At 42.8% G+C, this 26620-nt stretch overlaps 1 protein-coding gene across 1 annotated transcript in view; it reads right to left on the bottom strand.

Moving 5' to 3' along the window:
- Window positions 1-26620, bottom strand: part of LOC124594439 (limulus clotting factor C-like) — a 109768-nt gene that overhangs the window by 40424 nt on the left and 42724 nt on the right. Inside the window, exons 4-5 of the mRNA XM_047132813.1 lie at window positions 6242-6418; window positions 57-213 (exon numbers count right to left, since the gene is read on the bottom strand). Coding sequence (XP_046988769.1) covers window positions 57-213; window positions 6242-6418 — 334 coding nt within the window. The remainder of the gene's footprint in view (window positions 1-56; window positions 214-6241; window positions 6419-26620) is intronic.

Raw genomic sequence — 26620 nt, 5'->3', positions numbered from 1 at the left:
GCTACAAGCACAGAGTAATGCGGGAACAGCATTATTTGTCACAATCATGAACTTACCATTACGGTAACCGGCGCAGAACGTGGTATAACGCACGTACTTTCTGAAGTCTCGCTCTTGTTCCTCGATGCAGCGTCTGTCGTCGATGACTGGCATGTCGACGACGTGCAGCGTGTCAGCGAAATCGTCGTACTCGTTCATACCCCACCCAGCTGCCTGAAACGTAGCCTTTTTTTAGATTCTACAAGGTAGTGTTTTGTATGTATACTTCACTAGAAAAACATATCATTAATAATAATACCGCAATCACTAAAATTCTGCAGTGATAAGTGGAAATACGGAGAAGGAATGCTGGACAAGGTAGATCAAAATTTCCAGAGAAATAAGTCCCCTTTTAAAAAGAGGATTCAAGGGCGACAGGACACCCCTCCACACCACCCAATACCACCCCCCACCCTCCTCATCATCACCACAATCCTTCGTTTTCGAAAGTAAGATGAAGCCCTCTGAACACCGAGTGAGGAAAACAGCGAAATTCTATCGAATAATTTAAGAAACTTCTACACTGTGAAACACCAACTAATCCAATGAGAACTAGTAAATTAAGGTTTCAAAATGAGCAAACTCAATATTCTAATACCGAAAATCGACAAGGCTACTGGAAAGGACTCCAAAATTCTAAAATTTTGGAAACCTGATCCCAACACAGCGGTAGTTGTTTCCATAATATCATAGTAACCATATATTAAAAAGAAGAATTACAAAAGGATTGTATATTGGCTTCGACTCATCCTCTGCATACGAAAAGAAATACTCAAAAAGGAAAATAATTACTGTGCCACGTCATTGTTCACAGCAATGTAAAAGTTTTTCGTAAAGCACCGCCTATCCGTTTTCTTTACATTTCTTTATTTTTTATTTTAATCTTAATTTTTCTCATGATGCTGTAAGATAAATACAAGAAGTATCTTTCTAGAATAGTTTTAAGTAAAACACATGCACGCACTTCCGAATTTTCTCGTACTTAATTATGTTGCCAACCAATGCCTCACCATAGTACTGAAAAGCACTCTTCAGTGAGAGTTTCAGAGACAACTTTTGCCTGCTATTTTCCACAGTAAGTTAATGACCAAAATGTGAGTAAAATTACTAGCTTTGAATTAGTAGTGCATTTTCTTTTCTTCCTTTTTCTATTCTGAGATACATTTGTGGTATAAATTTACATTGTAAGTGCATAACCTGTACAGTCAAGACTTAAAGAGAAAGTCGATAGCTGACTACTTTCTATATGATAGTGAGATGAATAGGAACATCATTGACTTTAAGGTATTACCATCAGAGGCCTTGGATAACGACCACCGTTTACTGGTAATTAACCTGAGGGGGACTAAGGATAATAAAGGGACAGAAAACCAGGAAAGACATATAAGGGTATGGAAGCTGAAGGAGGAGAAAGCAGGCTACAGTACCTACAAGTAGTAAAGGAAAGCATCGCAAAGGATGTACCAAAAAAAGAGGAATGAGGTGGATTCAAGGAAACATTAGTATGAGTGGCGGAAGCAATATGTGGGAGGGCAAGCAACAAAAAGAGATGAAAAGAAACACCCTGGTAGAATGATAAAAGAAATGATATAGTTCAAAAGAAGAATAGATCCTTTAGGGTATGGTTCCAGAAGAGAACAGCAGAGACAAGGGAAGAGTATCAGGCAAGGAAGAAGCAAAACGAGTGGTGGCGGAGGAAAGAAGAAAGTGGATGGAACAGTGGACCAGAATGATGGAGGAGGATAGTGAAGGTTCAAAACAGGTGTTATGTGGGATGATTAAAAGTAAGAGGAAGAACGGTATGACAGATTATGCTCGAATAGTGAACAAAAGTGGACAAGATGTAGAGAATAAGGAGGAACTCAAGAATATGTGAAGGAGTATTTTGAAGATCTCCTGAACCTGGATGGGACCTGGATGAGGAAGAACAAGCCAAGGAGAAAAAAAGAGGAGGAAGAGCAAATAGAATAAGACCTTACATGGGGAGAAGTGGAAGAGGCATTGGGCAAGATGAAGGGAGGGCAGTCACCAGGTCTGGATGAGCTAAGTGTAGAGATGGAGAGAGCAGCAAGAGAGGTGAGGATACAAAGGCTATATCGAGTAATGAAAATTGTGTGGGGACAGAAGATGATCCCAGAAGACTGGAAGATGGGAATAATAGTCCCAATCTTTAAGAAGGTGAATAGAAAAGAGTGCAAGAACTATCGAGGGATAACATTGATGACTCATTGTGCAAAGATTTTTGAGAAAATTTTGGAAGCACGAATTTGGGCAAAATTAGAAAGAAGATTGAGGGAAGAGCAACAGACTTCAGAACAGGAAGGTCCACAGTGGATCTAATTTTTGCAGTAAGACAGCTGCAGGAACAGCACTATGAATATGGAATAGATCTACTAATGACCTTTCTAGACATTCAAAAAGCATATGATAGTGTACGTAGAAGCAAAGTGTGGAAAGCTCTGGAGAACAGAGGAGCAGCAAAACAGATTATTTGGAGGATACGGGAAATGTACCATGGAAGTGTGAGCTGTGTGAAAGAGGGAGGAGAGAGATCAGCTTGGACTGAACAGAAGATTGGCTTGAGGCAGGGACGTGCACTTTCACCATTACTCTGCATTGTAGTGATGGATGATATAATGAGTACAGTAGCACAAGTAATTGGTGATAGGCAGATGAAAGCTATAGCGTTTGCAGATGATCTGATGATTTAGGGAAATAAGGAGGAGGAAGTAAAAGAGCAGTTGGGTGTATGGAAACGAACAGTACAAGAATTTGGGATGAAATTTAGTATAAGTAAGAGTGAGATAATTATCACAACAAGAAAGAAGGAGGGAGGAACAACTGGAATAACAATTGGTGAGAAACGATTGACGAGAGTGGAGAGTTTCAAGTACCTAGGAAGCCTGATACAGGAAGATGGAAAAAACGACAGAAAAATAAACGAGCGGGAGAGAAAAGCAGAAGCATTTCGGAAAAGTGTCAGAAGCCTGAAATGGAGCAAGGATGTACCCCAAATCAGTATACAGGTCATACTATGTGCCAATCCTGACATATGCATCAGAAACCTGGATTATGAAAAGAACAGAGAAAATCAAAGTACAAGCTAGTGAGATGAAATTCTTGAGAAACAGTACTGGAGTGACAAAGGTAGACACGTTAAGAAATGAGAGGATCGGAGAGTTATTGAAGGTGGAAACATTACAGGAGGAGATAGAGAAATCAAGGCTGAGATGGTATGGACACGTTAAGAGAATGGAGGAGAAGAGGATACCCAGGAGGATACACGAGATGAAACTGGAAGGAAAGAGCTCAAGAGGAAGACCGAGAGACAGATGGCTGAAAGGAGTACAGGAACGCGTCCAGAAGGAATGAGAAGACTGGACCAAGGTGAAGACGGAGAGATGGTGGCAAGACAGAAGACGATGGAGAGGTTCATGTTCCATACAGACCCGGCCAGAGGCTGGAAACTGTCCAAGATGATGATGACGAAGTACATAACTTCGCAACTTAGTGAATTGTTGAATTTCATATTCGCTATACTCTCGTCTCTTCGCATCTGCAACTGCACACTCAGAACCTTTATTTCTCAGATGATCGATTCCATGCATAAACCTTTGTCATCAACCATCGGCTGATTAAAAATTGGTATCTTCTTCCATAGTAATGACTTTTAAAGAAGTGACCTGATCTATGTTCCCAGGTTATAAAAGAAAAGTGTTACTTTTCATTTCTGAAACTCCTAAAATATTACAGCATATTTTTGTAGCTGCTTCCATTTTTAATACAAAGCACCTAATTCTCATTGCAATTTCTGGATCCCTGCGTCGTAATTCCGGCTTTTTCTCAATAAATCATCGCTTAAAACAAGTTAGTGTGGGACTTCAACACTTCCGAAACAGAGCCGAGTCTCACAGGTATGACGTTTTAATTTATTACTGCTTTACTACTAACTCTATTCACCCCACATGCACACTACTTGATGTACCTGCAAAATTATAGCATAATACCACACATACACTGATAAGCCAAAATATTATGACCAGTGCCCACCGCGACGTTGAATGCCGCCTGGTGGTGTTGAGGACACGTGACGCGGTAAGAAACATATGTAAGCGGAGCAGACGTGGACAGGGGATCACCATAGCGATGATATGGGCTGCAAATGGGGAAGTCTGTTGAGATAAGCGACTTCGACAAAGGAAAGATTATTATTACGCAGAGCCTGTGAACGAGTATCTCGAGAGGGCGAAGGCGGGCGAATGTTCACGCGCTACTGTCGTGAGCATCTACAGCAAGAAGTGAGAGGACAGTGAAAGTACCACTAGACGCTAAATGGTTGGACTGTTCACAGATCGTGGGTTTCGGAGGCTTGTCCGCTCTGTAAAGTACGATGGATGGTGATGTGCGGCATCTCCGCCGAAAGAGCACAATGCTGGTGCACGCACAAATGTTTCAGAGTACACCGTTCACGGTACGTTGTTGAACATGGAGCTCCACAGTAGACGATCCCTATGTGTTCAAATTTTGACCCAACGACATTACAAATTACGATTGCAGTGGGCATGGGACCATCGGAATTCGACCGTCGATCAATGGAAACGTGTCGGCTCCTCAGGTGAATCATTTTTCCTACACTAGGCCTTTGCTCGTCTCCACAAACACCGTCACAGAGGCGGCTCGAAGCGTGCAGTGCGCCACTGACGCAGGCACGTGGTAGTTATTATGGTATGGGAGGCATTCTCCTGCGTTTGCTTAGGACCTATGGCAGTAATCACTGCACTGACAGCTGCGAACTACCTGCACCCCTTCATGCTTGATGTCGTCTTTCAGCAGTTCAACTGTCCGTGTCTAGGAGCCAGAACCGTGCTACATTTGTTTGAGGAGTATTATACGAGGGTTGGAACTTTAATAGTCACAACTATTTATTTACAGCTCGTACAAAATAGATGCGTGTTTCAAAGTTTTACTGACCTTCATAGTAGTCACCAGCATTGTGTATAACCCATTGCCAGCGATGAGGAAGTCGTAGAATACTCTTAGCAGTGCCAGCTGTGTTGACAATTCGAGCGGCGCGGTCTATTGCCCGACGAATTTGTAGCAGTTCTGAAGCGACTGCCGTGAAGTGTTTCCTTCAGTTTAAAAATCGAGCACTGTAGGTGCTTGAGCATTGTCCTTAAAATGATGGTCAGGTCCTGTAGAAAGTGTCATCACTTCTGTCTCTATGCTGTTCATTTTTTTGGAACACAACCTACGACCAGCTTAAAGACAGAAGTGATGACACTTTCTGCAGGACCTGACCATCATTTTGCAGGACAAAGCTCAAGCACGTGCAGTGCAAGCTGTTACTGATTTGTTTGACTGACGGAGCTGCTAAGTGCTATACCACCTACTGCACTCACCTGACTTCAGCCCTCGCGAGTTCAACTCGATTTCTAAACTGAAGGAAACACTTTACGGCAGTCGCTTCAAAACTGCTACAAATTCGTCGGGCAATAGACCGCGCCGCTCGAACTGTCAACTCAACTGGCACTGCTAAGAGTATTCTACGACTTCCTCATCGCTGGCAACGGGTTATTTAAGTAATTACTTATTTACATAAAAAAAGGCGACGTGAACTGTTTGATAATCGAAAAGTAACGCATACCAAAACAAAACTGTATCGTTTTAGAGCCCACTGAAGATGCTTTAGAGAGAAAAAAAAAGTACGAAACGCCTCTGGGATAAATAAATTACAATGCAGCAAGAGATGGCGGTTTTATTTGCAAAACAACTGTTACGTCTCGATTGGCCTGCAAAAGCACCTCAACTGAACCCCATAGAAAATCGGTGGGACGTGTCAGAACAGGGGGGCTAAAACGCCAACATCAGAATCCCCACAATTTGGCGGAAATATATGACCAAATCTTCAGCCATTGGCCTAACCAGGATGCGAAGTCCCCGCACAACTAACGGAATTCAGGCGGTTACCGAGTCCAGGAGTGGAATTACATGGTAGTAAATGATGCTTGAAAGGATATCTCTAGGGGTGACTAATTTGTTGCCCGGTGAGCTTAGAAACGTTCATCTGCTAAATAATACCGAGTAGTTAAAGTATTCAATGCAATTTGAAAAGAATTTCTTTCCAGAATGTCTCTTCTTGAAGAAGAAACTTTCAGTGGATTGAGTTACCCCAGTTGCACTTAAAACCATACAGGTTGTTTACCTGTCCGATGCTGCCTGGGGCGAGTTGCCGGTCCATGTGGCGCAGCTCCCAGTCTATGCAGACGGGCTGCACGGCCACCGACAAGTTGGCGGGCGCGGCCAGCACCACGAGCGCCAGGTCAGACGCGTAGTGTCCCTCCTGGTCCTGGTACGTCGGCGGCAGAATCAGATCCCGCACCTGGAGTGCAATGATCGAGCATCAGGCGACCACTGACATTAACGAGCTGTGCGAGTTCGTACCTCGATCTATTAATGCTAGATTATCTTTGCGGATCGATAATTACGGGGAATTTCTCTGGTCTGCTGAAAGGGGGCAGTGCGAGCGGTTTTGAAACGTTGGTCGCCGCGTGAGAGCTAGGACGAGGCGCTACAGGGAGTTGGGCTTTTTTCCTTGTGCTGGTGGTGCGGCGTGAACGAGGAAGTTAGGGCCGCGCGGCGAGTGTGTATACGGAATGTCAGGGTACCCGCTGAGAAAACAGAAGGGATCTTAACTTCAGCGAGGATGACCCTAAGCTAATTTATATTGGTCGACCTTCGTTGCCCATACGGAAACTGTGGCGCCGGGAGCAACCTTTTGGTGAGCAAAAACTGAATAATTGACGCGTTCCCGGAATGCGAAAATTTTCTCCGTTGCCGCAAGGTTCGAACACTTCTTGTCTGGATCAAAGTGACTGTTGACTTTGAATTTAATGTTCTGCAGTAATTAACGTTCACAGTCTTTTGTCAGTGGATAAGTTTCAACTTTGGAAAAGAATTTACTATTTAATTCTGTTTCTCCTTCAACGTTTACTAGCTGCATCCATGTGATCCCCAAAAGTTTCAGTTATAGTACTGTTTCAGACAGAATATTTACCTTGTATGCAGGTGAGCCAAAACATTATGACCACCTTCTTATTAGCTTGCTCTGATTCTGGGTATCAGGGGTCCGACAGTTTGATGGTAGGTTTGTGGAGGCATGTGGTATTTTTTGTAAACCCTTGTCAACAGGTTTTCAAAGGCCTCGTCGCTACTGCTGCGGAGGCCAAGTTGCAGTGTGAGGCTGTGAGTTAGTCAAACAGCTTCTGGTGCAGTACGCTGGCCAGAGTGGCCAAGCGGTTCTAGGCGCTACAGTCTTGAGCTGCGCGACCGCTACGGTCGCAGGTTCGAATCCAAACCTCGGGCATGGATGTGTGTGATGTCCTTAGGTTAGTTAGGTTTAAATAGTTCTTAGTTCTAGGGGACTGATGACCTCAGAAGTTAAGTCCCGTAGTGCTCAGAGCCATTTGAACCATTTTTCTGGTGCAGTACACCGCTAAGATAATTTCTCCCTGACATTATTACACTGCTATGCCCCAGCGTCAGGTAACAGAATAGGAGAACGAAGGTTCTACAATCCTCCAACAGATTAGTAACAAAGTCACACAAATGAGTTAAAAAGATTTACTTATCTTTGTGACTTGTTGGATAATGAAGTCTTCAACACTGCATATAATATTACACAAAAAAGGCCCTCAATGGCTAAGTGCAAATAGTCGTAGGTAAACTTCACAGTACATAGCAAATGCAATTTACAACAACTGTCTGTTCACTTCTAAGAGTTCACTAAACGACGTTCCCTGTAGAAGTCAGCTCTGGACGATGATCTATAACCAAGTGGGCGAGAGCTGCTCTTCTATCTTCCGAGTAGGCTTCTGTCCGTTGTCGCCGATCAATTGCGGATTGTACTCGGCCGGCAGTTGGCCGAGGCGAAGTCGATATCTTCATCCTCAGCGCCGCTCGTGGCGATGGTGGAACTCGCGCAAATGTGGCACTGGCCCAAGCTCGCATCTTTGGGCCTTTGGTGCTTTTGCCCCGGCCGTGTCTTGTTCGGATGACACAGCAGCAATAGATATCTACGCACAGGTCACGTAATTCGAGTAAATAACGGGCCGCTGAACTGCGTACGCGGTGATGGCGCCTCATTGCGACCAAGAGGGTTTCCATAAGATTTGCATCAGGCTAATTTGGTCGCTGAGACATTAACGTGAGTTCACTATAATGTTCCTCAAACCACTGTAACACGATTCTGCCTCCCAGATACTGACATCTATACTGCTGAAAGATAACATCGCTGTCGGAGGAGACATCAAGCATGAAGGTTCAAAAAATGGTTCAAATGGCTCTGAGCACTATGGGATTCAACTTCTGAGGTCATTAGTCCCCTAGAACTTAGAACTAGTTAAATCTAACTAACCTAAGGATATCACACACATCCATGCCCGAGGCAGGATTCGAACCTGCGACCGTAGCGGTCTCGCGGTTCCAGACTGCAGCGCCTAGAACCGCTCGGCCACTTCGGCCGGCTCAAGCATGAAGGGATGCAGGTGGTTCGCAGCTGCCAGTGCTTCTTTGATTACTACCACAGGTCCCATGCAAGCTCAGGAGAATGTCTCGCATAGCAAAATACTGCTCCCACCAGCTTGCACCCGTGGTGCGCTGAACGTTTCGAGACGCCGTTCATCTCGAAGGCGGCGTTTGTGGAGACGACCATGGACCTAGTGTAGCAAAAACATGATTCGCCCGAAGAGCCGACACGTTTCCATTGATAGACGGACGAATCCCGATGGCCCTGTGCCCACTGCAGTCGTAACTGACTAGGTCGTTGGGTCAACGTGCGAACGCGTAGGGGTGGTCTGCTGCGGGGCTCCGTATTCAATAATGTACGACGAACGGTGTGCTCCAAAACACTTGTACGTGCATCAGTATTGTGCTCTTTCTGCAGAGATGCCACATATCACCATCTATCCTACTTTACAGAGCAGACAAGCGGAGGATTTTGGATTGGAGGATTGGATTGTTTGGGGGAGGAGACCAGACAGGGAGGTCATTGGTCTCATCGGATTAGGGAAGGAAGCCGGCCGTGCCCTTTCAAAGGAACCATCCCGGCATTTGCCTCGAGCGATTTAGGGAAATCACGGAAAACCTAAATCAGGATGGCCGGACGCGGAATTGAACCGTCGTCCTCCCGAATGCGAGTCCAGTGTGCTAGCAACTGCGCCACCTCGCTCGGTACACCAGACAAGCCTCCGAACCACACGTTCTATGAAGAGTCGTAGACATCCAACCATTTAGTGCCTAGTGGTGGTTTCACTGTCCTTCTACCTCCTTCCGTAGATGCTCACGGCAGTAGCACGTGAACATTCGACCAGCTTCCCCATTTTCGAGATACCCGTTCACAGATTCTGCGTAATAATAATCTGTACTTCGGCAAAGTCTCTTATGTAAATGGATTCCCCCATTTGCACCCCATATCCTCGCTAGGGTGAACCCCCGTCAGTGTCTGCTCCGCTTACATACTTTTGCTACCACGTTATGTGTTCGCAACGCCACCAGGCGGCATCCAACGTCGCGGTGGGCAATGGTCACAATGTTTTGGCTGATCAGTGTACCTAATGGTGGTTTACCTATTGTAGTAGAGGCCAGTGTTAAACTAACTTAGCATTGCACTTGTTTTGCGATTGACTGGTTGAGTCGCCATGGAAGTCCCCTTCGTCCAGGCGTAATGAGAGTACGCAAACCCGCAAGGAGCTATTCGCTCATCTTAATTTACATACTAAGGAGATCTCGTGAACATTTGGCCATATGTATTGAATGCCCTAAGGTTATTTCTAAGGATTTCATGATTTTAAAAAAATGTTGAAAATCTGTTACTGGCATTTTGGTGGCGCGTTGTATTTAGCTGTTTAGTTGTTTACTCAGCAGTATGTAACGCGATAAATTACTCCTGAAGTCAGCTGATTTTCGCAACTAATGAAAACTCACTTAAACAAATATTCCTTTAAATAATTTTTATTATTGCCTTTCCGCGCTGTGTCTGTTTTTGGTAATTAAACGGTGACTCATTATAAATCACTACTGAGGTTGTCGAACTACTATTTAAACTGGCTTAAGAAAAATTTTACTAAAATTTATTAGTGTCATTTTGCTTCTATGTTGTATTGCACAGTTTAGTCTGACGGTAACTACTCATTAGTATTTAAGCTGATAAGTCACTGCTGACGTTCCTAAAGTACTATGTAGCCTGCCGTAAAGAAAATTTTATTAAGTGCTATTTTCGTCATTTAGCAGCTGTGTGGTATTCCACAATATAATTTAACGGTGTGTAATCATTAGCATTTAAGCTGACAAATCGCTACTGTGGTTGCTGGAGTCTTGTTTAAAGTGCCTTAAGGAAAATTTTGTTAAGCGTTATTTTGGTCATTCTGCGGCTGTCTGATACACCGCAGTTCACTTTAACGTAGACTACTCATTAGTATTTAGTGTGATAAGTCACTGCTGAGGTTACTGAAGTACTATTTTAGTTGCATTTAAAGAAAATTTTTGGAAAGCTGTTATTGTCATTTTGGGACTGTGCTACATTCCCAGCCGAATTGTGATCATTCATTATTTGTATTTTTTTTATTTTATTAATGTGATCTAAGGCCTTAATTTCTAAGCACAAGGCAATTATCGATAAATCCTGATATTGCTATTAAACAAAAGATAATTTCTGGCACGTACCATTTCCAGACAATCTCCCCCCCCCCCCCATATCAATTAAAACGTTGTGTACATCAGCCCTTAATAAAGTTTCGTCTGTCTGTACAAAGACAGACCACAGACAAGAAAAACATACGTCTTGCCAGATAAGACGCCCCTCTCCAATCGCTATTCTACTTGCAAGAAGAACCTCTGCACGTTGTTGGTCAACAGTGTCAGCTAGGACAGACCACACTCGATGGTCCAGGGTCCTGTTAAGGACCATAAACGTAGAGACCAAAAGGGACACGGAGACTGGGTCACCTGGGATACTGTTAGGAGAAAATATTTTCGGCATATTTTGTTAAGCATAGTGCAACAGCGTGTTACGGAAGAGCAGCAAATGGTATGTGATCAGGCAACCGTTGTAAAAATAAAGAGTCACGTAATGCCAACACACCAGCCACACATCAACTGGCAGCGGACCTACACCTGAGTTATGACCTGGTATGACAGCAGGAGCTCTCTCATCCCTCGCACCCTGACTGGAAAATTTTACGTCAGTCTGGTTATTACAGATTGTCATTCGTGGCGGCATTCCAGGGGAAGTTTTCCAACAGGATAACGCTCGTCCACATGCCGCTGCTGCAATCCAACATGCTCTACTACGAATCAACTTGTTGCCTGGGCTTGTTCTACCACCAGAGTTGTCTCCAAACGAGCATGTACGGGACATCACCGGACGAAAACTCCAGCGTCATCCACAATCAACAGTAACAGTACATGTACTGACCACCCACGCTCAACAGGCATCGAACTTCATCCGACACGTTTGCATGCTTGCATTCGACATTCTGGCAGTTACACCAGTTATTAATGTACCAGCATTTCACCTTTGCAGTGGCTTTCTCGAGTTACGTTAACCTGTGATCTTGCAATGTTAAATACGTATATATATATATATATATATATATATATATATATATATATATATATATACTGGCCATTAAAATTGCTACACCAAGAAGAAATGCAGATGATAAACGGGTATTCATTGGACAAATATATTACAGTAGAACTGACATGTGATTACATTTTCATGCAGTTTGGGTGCAAAGATCCTGAGAAATTAGTACCCAGAACAACCACCTCTGACCGTCATAACGACCTTGATACGCCTGGGCATTGAGTCAAACAGAGCTTGGATGACGTGTACAGGTACAGCTGCCCATGCAGCTTCAACACGATACCGCAGTTCATCAAGAGTAGTGACTGGCGTATTGTGACGAGCCAGTTGCTCGGCCACCATTGACCAGACGTTTTCAGTTGGTGAGAGATCTGGAGAATGAGCTGGCCAGGGCAGCAGTCGAACATTTTCTGTATCCAGAAAGGCCCGTACAGTACCTGCAACATGCGGTCGTGCATTATCCTGCAAAATGTAGGGTTTCGCAGGGTTCGAATGAGGGGTAGAGCCGCGGGTCGTAACACATCTGAAATGTAACGTCCACTGTTCAAAGTGCCATCAATGCAAACAAGAGGTGACCGAGACGTGTAACCAATGGCACCCCATACCATCACGCCCGGTAATACACCAGTATGGCGATGGCGAATACACGCTTCCAATGTGCGTTCACCGCGATGTCGCCAAACACGGATGCAACCATCATGATGCTGTAAACAGAACCTGGATTCATCCGGAAAAATTACGTTTTGCCATTCGTGCACCCAGGTTTGTCGTTGAGTACACCATCGCAGGCGCTCCTGTCTGTGATGCAGCGTCAAGGGTCTCCGAGCTGATAGTCCATGCTGCTGCAAACGTCGTCGAACTATTCGTGCAGATGGTTGTTGTCTCGCAAACGTCCCCATCTGTTGACTCAGGGATCGAGACGTGGCTGCACGATCCGTTACAGCCATGCGGATAAGATGCCTGTCATCTCGACTGCTAATGATACGAGGCCGTTGGGATCCAGCACGGCATTCCGTATTACCCTCCTGAACCCACCGATTCCATATTCTGCTAACAGTCATTGGATCTCGACCAACGCGATCAGCAATGTCGCGATACGATAAACCGCAATCGCGACAGGCTACAATCCGACCTTTGTAAAAGTCGGAAACGTGATGGTTCGCATTTCTCCTCCTTACACGAGGCATCACAACAACGTTTCACCAGGCAACGCTGATGTGTGTGTATGATAAATCGGTTGGAAACTTTCCTCATGTCAGCACGTTGTAGGTGTCGCCACCGGCACCAATCTTGTATGAATGCTCTGAAAAGCTAATCATTTGTATATGACAGCATCTTCTTCCTGTCGATTAAATTTCACGTCTGTAGCACGTCATCTTCGTGGTGTAGCAATTTTAATGGCCAGTAGTATATATATATATATATATATATATATATATATATATATATATATATATATACGTTAATCACTTAAATACGTTACCTAGACAAATGTATTCCCAAAATTTCGTTATCTACATTGATTATTTTTTGGTATTGCGATATTTTTTTCCGTAAGAGTAATTACTGCGACCTGCATCCACTTCATCCTAGTTATTGCAGTCAAGCCTTGCTCTATCTGCATCATTATTACCAACACGTCCCTCCATTAACCAAACTGGCGATTCACTGATGCCTCACGAGGTGTCTTACAACAGATTCTTTCTTTTAGTCAAATTTTGCCATAAATTTATTTTCTTCCTGTAGCTCTTCGTTTCTAAAACGGAGTGCGAAGGAGCAGCTGCCAATCTCTCTTTTAGATAATTTATAGCTTAAATATTGGCCAATTAAAGATATTGTCAGAACTGCTAGTCACCCCGCTAAACTCTACTCCCACTTTTCTGTCGTCGCAGACTGCTGCCTGGGAACCGTCAGGCCAGTAAAAAGGCCATCAATTTTTGGCTGTTGGGCCAAGGGATACACTACAGTCCCGACAGCTTGGCACTAGTGGCCCCAAGCACTGCACTCCACCACTGTATTCGGCACTACTTGGTCCCGTCCTGCCAACCGTAGAGGATGAGCGCCATTAGCTTGCGCTAGGGAACAGTCGGTGGGTAATTCTTACAAGTCACGCCCACTTTTCCTAATAGCGGTGCCAGGTGGTGTGGACCTTGCACCGTGAGTTTACGAAACCACCAGCATCTTGTTTTCCTCTCTCATTTTCTTTCAATTTTTCGCAGACGCTATTCGAGTTACGTGATGTTCCGCGGTCCGCCTCTGACGCCTGTTAAGCTGCTTCCTGGAGCTGAGCCCTCCCATCAATGCTCTCCCTTGTGGCATACTCATAAGGAACCCCTTGAGTGCGAGGTCGCAAGTTCAATCTTTAGTAAGGCTCATTTGAAAGTACTGTGTTAATAATTATGACAGGAAAGATATTTGCTGCTAATGAATCACCATTTTCTTCAGGAGGGTGACAGAAAATGAGTGTCCAGGAGTTGCAGACATCAACCATCTATGGGAAGTACGAGTATGTATTGCACTTCACAAAATGGACACCGTCGACATTCAAGAAACGTTCAAAAGAAACCATTTACTTGCACCATGAATACCGAATGAAACATGGCGCGCCACGGTGATCACAGAGGTTCGTACCATCAAGATCGAAGGCGAACTGCTTGGTACTTACAAACCGTGCAGGACTTCAGCTAAGTATCCACTCTTAAAGAATCCATATAGAATCATACAGGTGTAACGATGTGGTGAGAACTGATGGAATGTGATGGTATGCAACCAAATGTGAAACAGTGTGTCGTGGAGCTTATAGTGAAACTGGCTATCCTTTAAGGAGTACCTGCAGATAGTGCGATAATATTTTCTATAGGTACAAATAACTAGTGGCTGGATTTTTCCAGTGATTCCGGGTGGTATGAATTGAAATGTCACACGCTTTTCAGGAGGGGTAGTTTGCTCTAAAGGAGTACGATTTTTACGCGCACACCAAGAATCAAGCAAAAGTAAGTTATTTTGACCAGGTATTGGCCAACAGCAGGGCTCATACCGTAGCTGTAGTCGTCTTACACCCAATTTCCCACTGTTGCTTGTTGTGACTTAAATATTCACAACTGCCCTTGCAAGATCACGCACACGAGAAACAATCGTAGCGGGCAGAACACCACCAACTTCTCGCAGCACAATAAATAACTTCCCAGGCAATTTACCATCCAAGTTAACAGGCGGCATAATTGTATACGAATGCGTTAAGGCAGTGATGTTAGCTGATCTTGATACAACTCTGTGTGCCGCAGGCGGTGGCGTCTACAACAGCGATAGCGGAGTCGGGCCGGTGTTCCAGACCTGCAGCGTGAGGTGAGCACCAGCCCGCGGCGGCGCGGCACCTCGCTCTTTGACCCACACTTCTACACCATCTTCACAAAGATGAAGGCAGAGATGTACAGCTCACATACAGCCAAGGCGGCGTGGCTCATTCTGAAAACATTTTGCAGGCAGTGTTTTGTATGCACACCTTAACATACTCTTCCTTTTGAAATGTCTGAAATTTTCATTTATTGAGCAAGTAACTAAAAATAATGTTACGAAGAGCCACGTGCATACGTGCACACAGTTCCATATCATTGTCTCCAGTTTCGAATATTAATGAAGACACGGGGGAAAATGTTAGTATTCACGTAGCAATAACATGAAAACATAACGAAGTTCACTGCTACTTAACTTCTGACGAAGCTTTTCACGGTAGATTTCTTTATAGTCCTCGCTCGGATGAATTAAAATTACGCTGTGGGACTGTAATAGGTTCGGGTTCTCTTACATTTACTATTAAAATGCTAAAACGTTTTTAAAATATGCGCAGCTTCATTAATTCAGTCTACAAACTACCATTGTTAACAAAATATTTCCTCCATTGTCAACACACTACTTCACAGTTCAACGACTCACAACGCATTTCCTCCAACAACTACATACACAGCGATAAACAAGAAGAAAGATATTACAAGAAGTCGCAATTAATCAATTTTACAAAATTTTGATCTTTTGTAAAAAGACATTATGATTTTTATATGTACACTAGGAATCAAACAAAAACAAATTATTTTGACCAGTTATTGGCCAAAAGCAGGACTCATACCAGAGCAGTAGTTGTCTCACGCTCAATTTCCCACTCTTGCTTGCTGCGACGTAAATATTCACCACTCCCCTTGCAACATCACGCACACGAGAAAGGGTCGTACGGGGCAAAGCATGTCTAACTTCTCGGAGCACTATAAATTACTTTCCAGATTAACAAATGCCTCTGAGCACTATGTGACTTAACTTCTGAGGTTATCAGTCGCCTAGAACTTAGAACTAATTAAACCTAACTAACCTAAGGACATCACACACATCCATTCCCGAGGCATGATTCGAACCTGTGACCGTAGCGGTCGCTCGGCTCCCGACTGTAGCGCCTAGAACTGCACGGCCACTCCGGCCGGCTCCAGATTAACAGTCGGCATGATTGCATACGAATGCATTATAGCAATAATGTTAGTCGATCTTGATACAACTCTTGGTACTCCTAATTTCCAGGGATTCCTTTAATATGCACGTCCTCTTCAAATCCCAAATGGTCGTAGTTGAGAACAAACTCCTTACTGAACGATGGGATGAGTTTTTTTAACTCATCCACATATTTTCGGGCCAATTTCGCAGTTTGCTCTGCATCTTTGTTTGAAATTTCGTTATCCTACGTCTTCCATTTTTATAGCACTGCTTGAAGTCGCGCAACCATCCACTGCTTCCCTCGAAATCACTGTAATCTTTGTCGCGCACAATTTGACGTGCATAACGTAGTACGTCACTATAATGCACATCCTGTAAATTGAGACCTGAGTTTCTCTTGGCGTATACAACTTTCAAACAACTTACGGGAATTCAGCCAAGTAATGTTTACAGCGACCGCCGATAATTCGGCTAGAGTACACACCGCCATTTTCAAGGCCCAAACTGCAACGGACAGGCGACGTGCAGACAAATTTAAAACCTCGGTTTTTGGAGAAATTCAGGAAAGATAAAACACACACACACATACACACACACACACACACACACACACACACACACACACACACTGAACATTAGTGCCACCAAAGAAGACCAAAGTCTGAGGTATCGATAGTGAAAAACTACGAAGTAGCAAGTTAGGTAACATGATCTGTCCCTCTGTGTTTTGACAAGGGAGAGAGCAGGAATCCAATTAGAGTTAAGCAAAAACCTCCATCTGTGTTTACAAGGTTGCTCGCGAGTTTGATCTCAACAGCCTCCTTAATAACACTGTCTTAATAGCTGGACGTGCAGGCCAATATCTCGGTATTGTTGTGTAACATAAGCTGACCAGTATCCAAACAATGTTCGACTAAAGTAGATCTACTGTGCTGCTGTAATCGTGTGTGACGTTTATGCTCAGTCCAACGGTCCACCACGGTCCTGATAATCTGACCAATGTATGCCATACCACAGCTACAAGGAATACGATACACACCCGCCTTACGTAAACCAAGATCATCGTTAACCGAACCCAAGAGCACTCTGATTTTAGAAGGAGGTCGGAAAATACATTTCACATCATATACCGATCTTGTTGGAAGTGCTTCCTACGTAAAGCAAAAAGGCAGTAGCCTTATGTGTCGACTCAGCATTATCATCAACACCCTATGCACAGTTGGTCGATAGGCAACGCACGTTCAATCTGTCTTTCACTATACCCATTTTGACGAAATATAACTTCAAGATGGGGCAGCTCAGCTGGCAAAGTCTCAGTGTCGGAAATGACATGTGCTCTGTGTACCAAGGTACGAAGTACCCCTTCACACTGAGCCGAATTGTGACAACTATCAGCCCGTAAGTACAAGTCAGTGAGAGTGCGTTTCCGGTAAACTGTATGTCCCAATGACCCATTCCATAAACAAATTTTCAATCACAGCAAACAACGGGCTACTCATCGCAACTCCATCTCTCTGCTCGTAACACTGGTCGTTAAATAAAAAGTAAGTGGATGTCAACACATACCGAAAGAGATTAGTTAATTCAATCCCAAACCTAATCTCAATTAACCGCAACGAATCGGACAGAGGAACACGAGTGAAGAGAGAGACCACATCAGAACTTACTAAAATATAAGTCAGAGTCATTCAGCCGCATTCCCTCCAAACGACGCAAGAAATCAGCTGAGTTTCTGATATGATGTTCACACCGACCACCTTGTGGACTCAACAGAGAAGCAAGGTGCTTGGCTACGTAATATGGCCAGCTGGAGTGGCCGAACGGTTCTAGGCGCTACAGCCTGGAACCGCGCGGCCGCTACGGTCGCAGGTTCGAATCCTGCCTCGGGCATGGATGTGTGTGATGTCCTTAGGTTAGTTAGGTTTAAGTAGTTCTAAGTTATAGGGACTGATGACCTCAGAAGTTAAGTCCCATAGTGCTCAGAACCATTTGAACCATTTCTGCAGATGACGAAGAAATTGAAGAAATGTATGATGAAATAAAAGAAATTATTCAGATTGTGAAGGGAGACGAAAATTTAATAGTCATGGGTGACTGGAATTCGAGTGTAGGAAAAGGGAGAGAAGGAAACATAGTAGGTGAATATGGATTGGGGGACAGAAATGAAAGAGGAAGCCGCCTTGTAGAATTTTGCACAGAGCACAACATAATCATAACTAACACTTGGTTTAAGAATCATGAAAGAAGGTTGTATACATGGAAGAACCCTGGAGATACTAAAAGGTATCAGATAGATTATATAATGGTAAGACAGAGATTTAGGAACCAGGTTTTAAATTGTAAGACATTTCCAGGGGCAGATGTGGACTCTGACCACAATCTATTGGTTATGACCTGTAGATTAAAACTGAAGAAACTGCAAAAAGGTGGGAATTTAAGGAGATGGGACCTGGATAAACTAAAAGAACCAGAGGTTGTACAGAGATTCAGGGAGAGCATAAGGGAGCAATTGACAGGAATGGGGGAAATAAATACAGTAGAAGAAGAATGGGTAGCTTTGAGGGATGAAGTAGTGAAGGCAGCAGAGGATCAAGTAGGTAAAAAGACGAGGGCTAGTAGAAATCCTTGGGTAACAGAAGAAATACTGAATTTAATTGATGAAAGGAGAAAATATAAAAATGCAGTAAGTGAAACAGGCAAAAAGGAATACAAACGTCTCAAAAATGAGATCGACAGGAAGTGCAAAATGGCTAAGCAGGGATAGCTAGAGGACAAATGTAAGGATGTAGAGGCCTATCTCACTAGGGGTAAGATAGATACCGCCTACAGGAAAATTAAAGAGACCTTTGGAGATAAGAGAACGACTTGTATGAATATCAAGAGCTCAGATGGAAACCCAGTTCTAAGCAAAGAAGGGAAAGCAGAAAGGTGGAAGGAGTATATAGAGGGTCTATACAAGGGCGATGTACTTGAGGACAATATTATGGAAATGGAAGAGGATGTAGATGAAGATGAAATGGGAGATATGATACTGCGTGAAGAGTTTGACAGAGCACTGAAAGACCTGAGTCGAAACAAGGCCCCCGGAGTAGACAATATTCCATTGGAACTACTGACGGCCGTGGGAGAGCCAGTCCTGACAAAACTCTACCATCTGGTGAGCAAGATGTATGAAACAGGCGAAATACCCTCAGACTTCAAGAAGAATATAATAATTCCAATCCCAAAGAAAGCAGGTGTTGACAGATGTGAAAATTACCGAACTATCAGCTTAATAAGTCACAGCTGCAAAATACTAACACGAATTCTTTACAGACGAATGGAAAAACTAGTAGAAGCCAACCTCGGGGAAGATCAGTTTGGATTCCGTAGAAACACTGGAACACGTGAGGCAATACTGACCTTACCACTTATCTTAGAAGAAAGATTAAGGAAAGGCAAACCTACGTTTCTAGCATTTGTAGACTTAGAGAAAGCTTTTGACAATGTTGACTGGAATAATCTCTTTCTAATTCTAAAGGTGGCAGGGGTAAAATACAGGGAGCGAAAGGCTATTTACAATTTGTACAGAAACCAGATGGCAGTTATAAGAGTCGAGGGACATGAAAGGGAAGCAGTGGTTGGGAAGGGAGTAAGACAGGGTTGTAGCGTCTCCCCGATGTTGTTCAATCTGTATATTGAGCAAGCAGTAAAGGAAACAAAAGAAAAATTAGGAGTAGGTATTAAAATTCATGGAGAAGAAATAAAAACTTTGAGGTTCGCCGATGACATTGTAATTCTGTCAGAGACAGCAAAGGACTTGGAAGAGCAGTTGAATGGAATGGACAGTGTCTTGAAAGGAGGATATAAGATGAACATCAACAAAAGCAAAACATGGATAATGGAATGTAGTCTAATTAAGTCGGGTGATGCTGAGGGAATTAGATTAGGAAATGAGGCACTTAAAGTAGTAAAGGAGTTTTGCTATTTGGGGAGAAAAATAACTGATGATGGTCGAAGTAGAGAGGATATAAAATGTAGGCTGGCAATGGCAAGGAAAGCGTTTCTGAAGAAGAGAAATTTGTTAACATCCAGTATTGATTTAAGTGTCAGGAAGTCATTTCTGAAAGTATTCGTATGGAGTGTAGCCATGTATGGAAGTGAAACATGGACGATAAATAGTTTGGACAAGAAGAGAATAGAAGCTTTCGAAATGTGGTGCTACAGAAGAATGCTGAAGGTTAGATGGGTAGATCACATAACTAATGAGGAAGTATTGAATAGGATTGGGGAGAAGAGAAGTTTGTGGCACAACTTGACCAGAAGAAGGGATCGGTTGGTAGGACATGTTCTGAGGCATCAAGGGATCACCAATTTAGTATTGGAGGGCAGCGTGGAGGGTAAAAATCGTAGAGGGAGACCAAGAGATGAATACACTAAGCAGATTCAGAAGGATGTAGGTTGCAGTAGGTACTGGGAGATGAAAAAGCTTGCACAGGATAGAGTAGCATGGAGAGCTGCATCAAACCAGTCTCAGGACTGAAGACCACAACAACAACAACATGTCGGAGTACCGATATTGCTCACTATAGGACGGAAAGGAACCCCTTCCTTGTGTACCTTCGGAAGGCCATGTAACCTATGGGGAACAGCACTATAGGTATTAATACTCTTGATAGTGTCCTGCGACAAACCACTTTCTCCCAACACTTTTCGTGGGGTCAGCATCGATTCTGCGATACGCTGAGTCAGATAGTAAACGTTTAAGTTTTGTACATAATCACGTTCGTTTAAACAATGGTGCTAGGTAAGGGTTCAAATTTTGCACCCACACCGAAGAGTTTACCGGTAGTTGATTTTATTACTTCAATTGAACAGGCAGTTGGCAAACTAGCTCCTGACGCTGCAGAGGAGTGGAGGAGGGATGCATACCGTGTGTTGACTAGGGCTCGTCCACCCAAGAGTAATGTAACAGCAGCAGAGAGAGCTGCTTTACGCCCTCTCAGAGTGGATCCTGATATTGTTCTTTTACCTGCAGACAAGGGCAATGCCACCGTTGTTTTAAACAAACAGGATTATGTACAAAAGACGTAACGGACAGGCGATGTACAGACAAATTTAAAACCTCGGTTCTTGGAGAAATTCAGGAAAGATAACACACACACACACACACACACACACACACACACACACACACTGAACACTAGTGTCACCAAAGATGACCGATTCAGTGGTATCGATAGTGAAAGACTACGGACTAGCAAGTTAGGTAACATTGACTCTGTCCCTCTATTTTTTGACAAGGGAGAGAGCAGGATTCCAATCAGAGTTCAGCAAAAATCTCCATCCCTATTCACAAGGTTGTTCGCTAATTTAATCTCAAGAGCCTCCTTAATAACACTTTCCCAGTAGCTGGACGAGCATGTCACTATTTCGGTATAGTTGTGTAACATAGGCTGACCAGTATCCAAACAATGTTCGGCAAAAGCAGGTGTACTTGGCTTCTGTAATCGTGTGTGGCGTTTATGCTCAGTACATCGGTCCGCTACGGTCCTGATAGTCTGACCAATATACGAGGATTGGAACTTAAATAGTGGCAACTATTTATTTACAACCGATACAAAAGAGTTACATATTTGCACCTGTTACTGTCCTTCAAAGTAGTCACCAGCGTTGTGTAGAGCCCGTTGCCAGCGATGTGGAAGGCGTAGTATACCGATAGCAGAGCCTGTTGTGTTGATGGTGCAAATGGAGCGGTCTAAAGTTATGGTGACTCCAATGCACGTTCCTCGAAGTCTTCCGTAAACAAATTTGCAATCACAGGAAACAACTGACTACCCATCGCAACTCCATCTGTCTGCTCGTAATACTGGTCATTACATAAAAAATAAGTGGATGTCAACATATGCCGAAAAAGATTAGTTAATTCAATACCAAACCTAAACTCAATTAACCGCAATGAATCAGACAGAGGAACACGAGTGAAGAGAGAGGCCATATCAAAACTTACTAAAATATCAGTCATTCAACCGCATTCCCTCCAAACCACGCAAGAAATCAGCTGAGTTTGTAATATGATGTTCACACCGACCAACTTGTGGACTTAACAGAGAAGCAAGATGCTTGGCTACACGATATGTCGGAGCGCCGATATTGCTCGCTGTAGGAAAAAAGGGAACCCCTTCCTTGTGTACCTTCGAAAGGCCATATAACCTAGGGGGAACAGCACTGTAGGTGTTAAGACTCTTGATCATTTCCTGTTACAAATTGCACTTTTCTCGAGAAGCATTCTTGCTAGAGTTCCGATAATGGACGATTAGTACTGTCATTACTGAGGACTCTCACAAGCTTCACGCTACCGCTTGAGTGTACCTAACAGCGCGGAGAACATATTTCAGTTTTTGAGTACGGTGAGTAAATTTTCATACTCAAACAACGGAGCTCCTAGGGAGCATACCTTTTAGAATAGACAATAGAAAAACACAGTTTTTTGTCTCAAAAGAAAGTTTGTACTTGAAGAGCTCCCTGCGCATGTGCAACAAATCGGAGAAAAGTGGGCGTACGTTCATCGCTTGCTTGGCCTTTAGGAATTCAGTCGATATGAAGCGCCTCTCGGGAACGAATCGCGTTGTGTGCGAAAATTTTATAAAAACGGTGATTCGGTAACAAATGCACGGAGGAAATATTGTAGTGATCGTGGATCGTATGATGTAAGTGATACTACAAGTTTTCCCTTTACATGGGAATAGATCAAAACGTTTGAGGAGGCCGGTTCAACATTGGCCACAACGAAATCCGGGCGACCAAGGTCATCAAGAACAGGCGAATCCATGGAAGGTGTAAATTCGTGACGATCCCAACCTCTCCATTCGTAAGTGTGCAAGTACTTTAAATGTGCGTATATCATCACTGCACCGAATTCTATAAAAATACCTTAAAGTGTGCCCTTACAAAATCCAAATGGTGCAAGAATTGAAGCCTCAGGATGCCAGATATAGACTGTAGTTTGTTAATGATGTGACTGAGTGCCCTTCTTTTAACAACATTCTTTTTCTGACGAACTCATTTTCATGTGAATGGTTGCGTCAAGAAACAAAATTACCGCTACTGGAGTGCAAAGAACCCTAAATTGAAGCATGAGAAACCCTTTCATTCGCCAGAAGTTACTGTATGAGTTGCTAAGTTGGCTCGAGGACGAGAGCGGTTGTGAAGCTACAATAGGTTCGGAACGTTATGTAACGATGTTAAATGACTTTTTGGTGCCTGAATTGGAAAACTTACCTAGTTATAACCACAGAACATGGTTGCAGCAAGACAGAGCGACAGCACACATGTCCAAGGCGTCTATACTGCCAAATCGTGAACCTTTCCCTGACACTTTGATCTCCTGGAGGGGTGACATAAATTGTCCTCCATGCAGTCCAGATTTGAGTCTCATGGATTTTTTCTTATGGGGATATGTCAAATATAAAGTGTATGTAAATAATCCGACTTATCTAGGGGAACTGAAAGAAAATATCCGTAACGAAATGGCAGCCATCTCAGTGTCTGTATGCCAAGCAGTCATGCAAGATTTTGCTCGTCGTTTAAATGAGTGCCAAGTGTGTGCTGAATTGCATTTAAGTGCCATTATTTTTAAGAAGGAAATCCCTAAACTGTATATTTCAACAATAAATAAAAATTTTTGTCGATAGACTTCAACCTCTGTTTTATTCTGACAGATTTAATATAAACCTTCTTTTGAGACACCCTGTGTATGTTCCGTTACAAGAGATTATTCTACTTCAGAAGGTACATTTGAGTAATTTGAAAGCATGTAAGTTACTACTGTATTTTCTAAATTAATTCATATATGGCGATAGGGTACGTTTACACAGTTCTGTTGGTGCACGCTTACGTACTATTTTGCATTGTGTTCCTGACTTATACCCCAGCAATTGGAAACCTAATCCAAAAACAATGAAGCCACAAGTGAATAAAAGGTAGAAAGTGCTAAAAAGCTGTTTGAACCTAACGTATCTCAGGCAATTCTCAACGAATTCTAAGAGAGCAGGCACTGGTAAGGGGGAGAAATTGATGAAAGTAAGAACAGGAAAAAAAAGTGGATAGGTCTACATCTGATGTCATCACTAGCATTCTGCCCAAAGGCAGTTTTTCACATGGTAACTCTCCATGCTCTCCTGTCTTCTGCGATCCTCTTCAGTTACGCTTAATTTCTGTTTCCTGTTATATCGTCTGTCATCTTGTACCTCCACCTTCCTCCCAGTCTCCTCTTAGACACTAGTCCTTCCACAGTGCCATGTTCTCCAGTCCCATTCAGTTCTTCTTCCTTTCCCTTGTAATATGCAGCAGTCTGATGAAAAGAATGAAAACTGCCTTTGTATTTACTGATTGAAACGATACAACCAAAAAAAAGAAAATTAAGGTTGGGTCCAGTGCCTTAGATGCAAAAGGTGGGCTCTTGACGAGTGTGCCGCGGGAAACATATAATTTTTCGTGTGCATAAATTGCAACTCGGAAAATGTTGATGAATAAGGCTTCAATAAACAGTCACACTTTTATGTAGGCCATTTTATGCTAACAGATGGAACTTCGCCAAAAAAACTTGTTTACTGCCAGTAAAATGTTTGTATTTTGCCATGTTAAACGGTGTAAGCAAGCTTGCAATTTCGTTTACTGCCACTAAAACGTGTTTTGAAAAATTTATAGTGTATTTTGTTTTCTTATTAATCTGTTCTATGATATGCGTAAACTCGCCCCCACAGGTGAGTAAACCTGCCCCATAGCCGGGGCACTTTTATGCACTCGACTTGACCTATGCAAAATTATTTTCACTCTTAAATGTAGTGTTGGGTTAGAAGTATATACATATCAAGTTATACTTTAATAACCATGTTATAAGACTAAACACGATAAATCTTAACAATAAAATCTAAAAAATTCCGAAAAGAAATCCGTGTAAATGTGCTCTGGTCTCCCCTACTATTGTCTAAATTCCATAATAAAGTTCAGGCAGTTTTTTCTCAGTGAAAATTTTATCTTATCATTGTATTCAGTAACGCATGTAAGAAGGTGTTACCTAACGCTCGCATGACATGGTCACCTAATGTAAAATAATTACAGGACACGAAGCACTCCTGCAAGTAGGCAAACAAGTCCGCATTGCCAGAGCAGAGGATCGAAGATTTAATCATTGTGGATTGATTTCATTTGCACGACATCTTCTGCAGTCACCAGCTATCAAATCGATTCGATTCGTTCCTTCACCCACCTCACCCCTGCTGCAACCCCAGTTCACTTCATTACCTGCTCATTAGTTCACTTCATTACCTGCTCATTAGTTACCCGATCTACTTATCTCCTCCTTCTCCTGCAGCGCCTCTTTTCCAAAGGATCTGCTCTCTTCTTGTCAGTACTGTGTAGCGTCCAAGTTTCACTTTTGTACAAGGCTACACTCCAAATACCTACAGAAAATATTGCCTAACATTTAAATTTATATTCAATGTTAACAATTTCTTTTCATATACGCTTTCTTTGCTGTTGCGTCTGTATATTTTAGGTCCTCTCTACTTAGCCCATTGTTACTTCTTTTATTGTGAAAATAACGAATCTTATTGTCTTTTTTCCTATCCTAATTCCTCAATATCTTCTGATTTAATTCAATTACATTTCAGTACTGCACTTTGTTCAGACAGTGCGTTCCCATAAATATTGTTAAACGCTTTCTCTAAATCTACAAGTGCTATAAACGAACGTTTGCCTTTTTTGAGTCTGTCTTGTAAGTCACAGGGTCAGCATTGTATTGTGTGTTCCTAAATTTCTGCAGAACTCAAACCAATCTTCCCCAAGGTCGGCTTTTACCAATTTTTCCCAGCTTCTGCAAATAATTCATCTCAGTGTTTTGCAAGTATGAATTATTAAACTGATGGTTCGGCAATGTTCACACCTGTCAGCACCTGCTTCCTTGGAATTTGGATTATTATGTACTCGAGTAAAAGTTTGCCGACCGTCGTTCCGTTTGTCTCACAGTAATAACTAACAACTAGAAAGTGATGCTGAGATTACAATTAACGAATCTGGCATGTAATTGTAGATGTTAATGTGTTATGGAAATATGGTAGTTGTTTTGGTTTAGGCATTTCAGAGTAAACTGTAAATTTTGAAAATATAACTATCATTACTTTAGCTGTCTTCGAACGTAGGTAAATTTTGCAGACATAAATACCATTAGGATGTAAATTAATTGTATTGTTCTAGCTGGTACACCTAATTGTTCTATTTTATTATTACAGATACCACACTTTGGTTCATCAGCTTAACTATTATTTCTGAACTCAGTTTTCCACACGTAAATGCATTATCTGTAGTTAATAAATGGTAAATAAATTTCCCGAGCTGGAGACCAGAACCAAGCCTATCCTCACGTCCTTAACTATCAACCACAGGGTTAAAAAATTGCTCGTCAGTTTTTATAGCTTGTCT

The sequence above is a fragment of the Schistocerca americana genome, chromosome 2, assembly GCF_021461395.2.
Source record: "Schistocerca americana isolate TAMUIC-IGC-003095 chromosome 2, iqSchAmer2.1, whole genome shotgun sequence".
In the NCBI taxonomy this organism is placed as follows: domain Eukaryota; kingdom Metazoa; phylum Arthropoda; class Insecta; order Orthoptera; family Acrididae; genus Schistocerca; species Schistocerca americana.
Note: the sequence above shows the minus strand (reverse complement) of the source record. Positions and strands in the feature narration are given on the sequence as shown.